At 53.3% G+C, this 7,259-nt stretch overlaps 1 protein-coding gene across 1 annotated transcript in view; it reads left to right on the plus strand.

Annotated features, from left to right (window-relative positions):
- Window positions 1–7,259, plus strand: part of MICALL1 (MICAL like 1) — a gene marked incomplete at its 5' end in the record, with an annotated part of 44,139 nt that overhangs the window by 18,479 nt on the left and 18,401 nt on the right. Inside the window, 3 exons of the mRNA XM_027767369.1 lie at window positions 2,187–2,275; window positions 3,746–3,888; window positions 6,923–7,226. Of these exons, the coding sequence (XP_027623170.1) occupies window positions 2,187–2,275; window positions 3,746–3,888; window positions 6,923–7,226 (536 nt within the window). The remainder of the gene's footprint in view (window positions 1–2,186; window positions 2,276–3,745; window positions 3,889–6,922; window positions 7,227–7,259) is intronic.

Below are 7,259 nucleotides of genomic sequence, written 5' to 3' on the forward strand. Positions count from 1 at the left end.
GACAGCAGGCGGTCTGAGGATGAGGTGGGCAGTGCGGGTGGGAAGACCCTGTGGGCATGTGATGGGCTGCCGGGTTTCCACAGTGTTTGACCCAGCCCACAGTCCTTCACAATCCACTTTCCCATCACGGTCCAAGTTCACGTGCACATGTGTAACCGGGATAAGCTTCTGGGAAAAATTCTTCCTCTTACGGTATGTAATGCATGCAGATATTATCTGTTCCAGTTCACTTTTAAAAAACTTTATCTTGGGACTACAGCTGGCGTAATGGCTATGTTGCTGGACTCCCATGTGGCCGACCACGGTTCAGGTCCCGGACCCAGTGGCTTAAACTAACGCTGGGCGCATGCCCAAGATCCCGAGAGGAGAATGGAGGAGGAGGGATCGCGGCATGGCCATCCCCCATGGGAGTGATTTCTTGCTTTCTTTCTCTCTGTCTCTCTGGCAAGCGCATGCATCCTATAGCGAAAACCTCTCCAAAAAAAAAAAAAAGAGAGAGAGAGAGAGAGAGAGAGAAATCACCCTCTATAGGGTGAGTGGTCATGCCACAGTCCTTTCTCTGTTCTCTCAGGATTTGGGGCACACATGCATACATACCTGTTGAGTTTCAAGTCACCAGGTTGGGGACTCAAACCGTGGTCGGCTATGTGGGAGTTCAGTGTCTTAACCACTATGCCACCTGCTGACTTCTCTAGTTTATCTTTTAAGTCTGCTACCTGTGATCTATTCAATTTATTTCAGGATCCACTAATTACAACAGTAAGGGACTTGAGTTTTATTTTTTAACTCATCTTTCAATAAAATTGACTTTTTGGGATATATAGGTCTCTGAGGTTTTATTTTAATCATTGGAAACCGTGTAGGTACTACTCGGCGAATATTTACTGGAATAGTGACGGAGGGGATGAATCTTTTTTTTTTTTTTTTTTTAGAGAGGTTTTTGCTATAGGGCGCGTGTGCTCGCCAGACAGACAGAAAGAGAGAAATCACCCCCCGGGGGGATGGTCACGCTGCAATCCCTTCTCCTCCATTCTCCTCGGGATCTTGGGCACGCACGCACACATGCCCAGCATGAGTTTTAAGCCACCGGGTCTGGGATGCGAACCGCGGTCAACTACGTGGGAGTCCAGCAACATAGCCATTGCGCTAACTGCTGGTTCCCTCTTTTTATTCTTTTTTTGAGAGAGAAATTTTTGCTATAGGGCACTTGCACTCACCAGAGAGACAAAAAGTAAGAACCCGCCCCCCCCAGAGGGGGTGCCACACTGCAGTTCCTTCACCTCTGTTCTCCTCTCAGGATTTTGAGCATACATACATACATGCCTGGTGTGAGTTTTTACTCTGTGGTTGATATGTGGGAGTCCAGCAACGTAACCATTATACCATCTGATGGTCCCGGGTGCTGAGTCTTAAAGAAGCCAGGGTGGGGGAACCAGCAGTTAGCGTAATGGCTATGTCGCTGGACTCCCACGTAGTTGACCGCGGTTCGCGTCCCGGACCCGGCGGCTTAAAAGTACGTGCCCAAGATCCCGAGAGGAGAATGGAGGAGAAGGGATTGCAGCGTGACCATCCCCCCTCAGTGAGGTGATTTCTCACTTTCTGTCTCTCTGTCTCTCTCTGCCTGGTAAGTGCACGCGCCCTGTAGTGAAAAACCTTTCCAAAAAAAAAAAAAGAAGCCAGGGTGGGGTGGATGGGTGAATGGGTTCCCTCTGGGGCAGGGAAGACAGGCAGGGTCTGGTCATACCTACCTCCTGGGGGTTGGGCCGGCCACTTCCTTGTTGACCCAGGGGCTGTCCACTTCCCTGAGCCTTCAGGCCAGCCCCACGTGGTTCCTGTCTTTTCCTTCCCTTGGATCCCTTTCCTGGTGGGGAGGCAGCTGCTGTCCGCCCATGTGCTGGGTACCCTGGGAGTATGTGACAGTGCCATCACACTGCTGCTCATGTTGACCCTGTGCAGGTGGAGTCACTCCCTGCTTCACGCTTGGTCAGCAAGCTCAGCTGGCTTGCCCTCTGGTAGCTTGTGAGCGGAGGCGTCCTCTGGCCCGTGTAAGTGGGTGCCTGCTCTGGCCTCTATGTTAGGTATCTGCCCAAAGGCGACAGCTGCAGAGCTCAGACCCGCTGCCAGGGGCCTGCTGGGCACTCCAGGACATCCACCCGGCTCAGGGCCCCTTTCTCATCTCTTGGCAGCTGGTGTCTCACCACCCAGAAAGGACCTGGCACCCTCATCCCCACCGACTGTAGCATCTCCTCCAATGGAACCAAGAGACAGGGCTCAGGTACGCAGATGCCTGGGGTGGAGGGGGTGGGATGGGGTTCAGCTGCTATTGCAGTGGCTGTCGTAGGAGAAAGCCACCTCTGGGGGTGGTCCGAGGGCATTTTCTGCCTTCGCTCCATTGGCTTTGAAGACAGGGTCTTCCAGGCCAGGGCATGGGCATGGGTCGGATTGCCAGCCTCATTCTGTGTGATCCCCATTGGGGTGGTCTGGGAAGGAGTGAGGGCAGCCCACAAGTCTGACTTCGCCATCCTGGGACCGTGGGAGATGACATGAAATGTACAAGATACCTTCCCCTGGGTTCCTGCGGAGTCAGAGCTTTGACCTCCCGGTGTGATTTTCATCCAGATCCCTCAGCTGCCTGGGGATGGGGTTCGTTATTCTGGGCCCTGTTATGCAGATGAGGACACTGGGGCACCCTGAGCTTTAGCCATCTGTCCCAGGTCACTCAGCAGGGAGGTAGGGCCACAGGGGAATGACAGCAGCCCGTCACATCTGGACAGCCCTCCCTAGTGTGCAGTGCCTTTCCCACCTGCTGCCATCTCTTCTTGCCAGAGCGGCTCCAGAGAGAGCCAGGCCCAGGGTGGGTTCCCAGCGGTGGGGGTTGGAGGACTGAGACTGGTGGGGTTATACAGTTCCATTGTGCAAGTGGGTCCCCAAGGCCCAGGGACCCGAGCATCTTGCTCAAAGTCACAGTGCTTGAAGTGGGGAAACTGGGATTTAGATCTGCTCCAGGATAGGCGAGGAAACAGGAGGTAGCTGTGGCCTACCCCGTGGCCAGTGGCCAGGCAGGGCCAACCCGAAGGAAGGAGCAGAGGCAGAGGCGGCTACGGGGAGAGCTCCATCGCCAGAAGCTCCATTCCTGGCACAGGGGCCTTGGAAACCGCAAGTCAGAGTTTTGTGTTCCCATCCTGACTCTGACCTTGAACAAGTCTTTCCCTTTGCTGGACTTCGGTTTCCTCGTCTAGGAGAAGGTGACAGTGGCCCATCCTCTGTCCCTCCTAGGGCTCTAAGTACGGTACAGTTGGCTCTCGGTGTCTGCAGAGGTTGGTTCCAGGCCCTCTGCAGGTACCATGGACGAACTTGTGGGTGCTCACCTCCCTCACAGAAATGGTGTAGTGCTCACACATAACGCACATCCTCCTGGGTATGTTAGGTCATTTCAAGAGCCCTCATAATACCTAATGTAAATGCTGTGTAAATAGTTGTCATATTATATTGCTTTTTATTTGTACTACTTTGTATTGTGTTAACTTTTAAAAAAAAATCTGTCTTTTTTTATTATTTTCAATCTGAGCTTGGTTGTCTTTGGTTATTGAATCTGCAGACATGGAAGCTGCAGGTATAGAGGGCCAACTGAACCACTGTGAAGCTTGGGGCACTCATGGCCATTACGGGGGTGGGGGGTCACTCCCGAACTGGATGGCTGGTGCCTGTGACCCTGCCCTCAGTCTGCCTGCTGTGTTCCCTGCAGGGTGAGGAGCCGTCCTCGGACAGCCTGTCGGAGCAGGGTGCCCAGCGGCCCCCCAGCAGCACCTGTGCGGCCTGTGGACAGCACGTGCACCTGGTGCAGCGGTACCTGGTTGAGGGCAAGTTGTACCACCGGCACTGCTTCCGGTGAGTACCAGGGTGGAGCAGCTGCGGGTGCGGTGCCCACCGTGTGTCAGCGTCCGCCAGACTCTTGGTGCCAAAGCATCTTGCTTATCTCCATTTTACTGATGAGCAGGCTCAGGCCTAGTGAAGGGGAAAAAGTCACATAATTTGAGACAGTCATGTGACAGGGGGCCGAATGGTGGTGTAGCTGGATGGTGGTGTAGCTTCTGCAAGACTGACCTACACAGGAAGGTTCCGGGTTCACAATCAGAGACCTTCCCATGTGCGTGCCCATGACCCGGGGCTGACCAAGGCCGGGGGCAGGGTGCTGCATCAGGTCCCTGTGGGGCCCCTCTGTGTCTCTCTCTCTCTCTCCTTTTCTGTCTTTCTCACTCATAGAAGAAAGAAAGAAACTTTGAAAGCAATACAAAGAATTGTGTGATGAACATAGCATTAGAGCTCAGGGGTTCTGTTTCCAGACCCACACCGAGCTTACTGGTGATGCGTACGAAGCAGTACATACTTTTTAAGAATTATTTTATTTAACCTTATTTATTTATGTACTTTAATTTAACCAGAGTGGGACAGAGTGAGACAGAGAGAGGGAAAATGAGAAAGCAAGTCGGGACTTGAACTATCATCAGCCATGTGAGAGTCCAATGTCCTTAACCACCATGCCACTTGCTGGTCCCCATACTTCTGAGAAAAAGGACCAAAAGGCGGGAAAATGCAAGCACTTAGAAATATGTGAAAACGTTTATGTACTACAGAAAAAGAAACCAGAAGAACTGAGTGCTTGAGAGAGGCCCAGACTGAGTTACGACACGCAGGGTCTGGTGCAGTGTGTGTGGGCGTGTGGGTGGCAGCTGGACCTGGAACCCAGGGACCCGATTGCAGAATCGAGGTGGCGGATGGAAACCCCACAAGGAAGGGAAGCAGGCTGCTTTTGGCTACCAAGGCTGCGTAGTGGAATTTTTTTCCCTTAGTTTTAGAGAGGTTTTTGCTATAGGGTGCATGTGCTTGCTGGACAGACACAGAGAGACAGAAAGTGAGAAATCACCCCCCAGGGGGGATGGCCATGCCACAGTCCCTTCTCCTCCATTTTCCTCTCAGGGTTTTGGGTATGCATGCACACATACCTGGCGTGACTTTTAAGCTGCCAGGTCTGGGGCTCAAACCATGGTCAACCACGTGAGAGTCCTGCGATGTAACCATTATGCTATCTGCTGGTTCTGCCTTTTGGAAAGTTTTTCCAGTGACTGCAGATGATGAATACATTTGACACGGAACTGGAGAGGAAAACTTTCCTAAGTAAGACTTGTGTAAATAGATACACAGCTGGAAGAAGAGCTCCACAAAATAGGAGTTGTCTTTACCTGTGCAGTGCACTCGGGTGCATTGTATTTCATTCTATTTCCTTAAGAAGATGGGCCCAGCCAGGGAGGCCCGGATTTGGATCCTGGATACTGGATCCTGGATCGATCTGAACCGGTGGGCTGCACATCACCTGCGTGCCTGTGGTCCTAGTTAATTGGGGGGACCAGCAGATGGCGTAATGTCTATGTTACTGGACTCCCATGTAGTTGACCACAGTTCGAGTCCCAGACCCAGTGGCTTAGACTCACACTGGGCACATGTGCACGTGTGCCCACGATCCCAAGAGGAGAATGGAGGAGAAGGGATTGCGGCGTGGCCATCCCCCCTGGGGGGTGATGTCTCGCTTTCTGCCTCTCTGTCTCTGTCTTTCTGGCAAGTGCACGCACCCTATAGCCAAAACCTCTCTTTAAAACAAACACAAAAAAGAGTAACTGGGCGCCTAGGGCAGAGACTTGTACTGGCAAGACCATGTGAAAAATACCTCTTTCTCTTTCACATTCTTTTCCAGCTTTGTGACAGGGCACATGTACTTGCTGGAGAGAGAGAGAGAAAAGTGAGAAATCACCCCTTTAGGGTGGTCACACCACAGTCCCCTCTCCTCCAGTCTCCTCTCGGGATTTTGGGCATGCATAAAAAATTAAGAAATAAAAACAATGCAACTTAATTTCTTTTAAAAATTCACTGGGCCTGAATCTTTTTTTTTTTTTTTTTGAGAGGTTTTCACTATAGGGCGTGTGTGCTCGCCAGACAGAGAGAGACAGAGAGACAGAAAGCGAGAAATCACCCCCCGGGGGGGATGGTCATGCCGCAATCCCTTCTCCTCCATTCTCCTCTCAGGATCTTGGGCACACATGCACACGCGCCCGGCGTGAGTTTTAAGCCACCGGGTCCGGGATGTGAACCGTGGTCGACTACGTGGGAGTCCAGCGACATAGCCATTACGCTAACTGCTGGTTCCCCTGAATCTTGAGCTATGCAGTTGGCCACGTGGGATCCAGCCACCTTAATCACCATGCCATCCATCGGCTGGCCCTCTCTGTCTCTCTGTCACATTTTTTTTTTTTTTGAGAGGTTTTCGCTATAGGGCACGTGCGCTCACCAGACAGACAGAGAGAGACATAGAGACAGAAAGCGAGAAATCACCCCCCAGGGGGGATGGTCACGCCACAGTCCCCTCTCCTCCATTCTCCTCTCGGGATCTTGGGCACGCACGCACACGCGCCCGGCGTGAGTTCTAAGCCACCGGGTCCGGGATGTGAACCGTGGTCGACTACGTGGGAGTCCAGCGACATAGCCATTACGCTAACTGCTGGTTCCCTCTGTCACATTTAAGGGGAAAAAAAAATCCGCTGTTTGAAAAGCACTGCATTGGTTTCCTGAGCCGTGCCTGGTGGCAGGTGCCCAGTGGATGGACCTCTGGGGCAGACCTTCCTTTTGCAGCACAAACCAAGGACATGTTTCACAATTTCTGTTGGTGATTTCACATGATTTTGTTGTTCCACTGTGTTTCCGACAGTTACCGTTTTCTTTTTCCTCTGGGAAGTCCAGGGGATTGAGCTGAGATCCGGGCTGGCAGTTGGGAGGAAGTGAAGGAGGGCACAGCCTTGGCCACTGCGGGGTGGAGGGGCAGCCGGTGCCAGGCTGTCTGCTTGGCTAAATGACCCTGTCTTGTCCCTGGCAGGTGTCGGCAGTGCTCCAGTACCCTGCTGCCCGGGGCTTATAGGAGTGGGCCCGAGGAAGGCACCTTCGTATGTGCAGAACACTGTGCCAGGCTAGGCCCAGCGGGGCGGTCGGGGACCAGGGCCCCGCCGCAGCTGAAGCAGCAGCCCCAGCAGCAGCCCACAGGAGAGGTCGGGGATCTCCAAGGGGCTGGCCCTGGCCCGAGTGCATCTGTGGGGCCTGAAGCAGATGGACCCAAGACCAGTCCGGAGACCCGGCCCCAGGTTCCCACCAAACCCCAGCTCCCCAGCAAACCACAGGAGCTGGCCAGCCCCCCGGCCAGCCGCCCCACGCCTGCC

Source organism: Tupaia chinensis, unplaced genomic scaffold (assembly GCF_000334495.1).
Source record: "Tupaia chinensis unplaced genomic scaffold, TupChi_1.0 Scaffold144197_2, whole genome shotgun sequence".
In the NCBI taxonomy this organism is placed as follows: domain Eukaryota; kingdom Metazoa; phylum Chordata; class Mammalia; order Scandentia; family Tupaiidae; genus Tupaia; species Tupaia belangeri.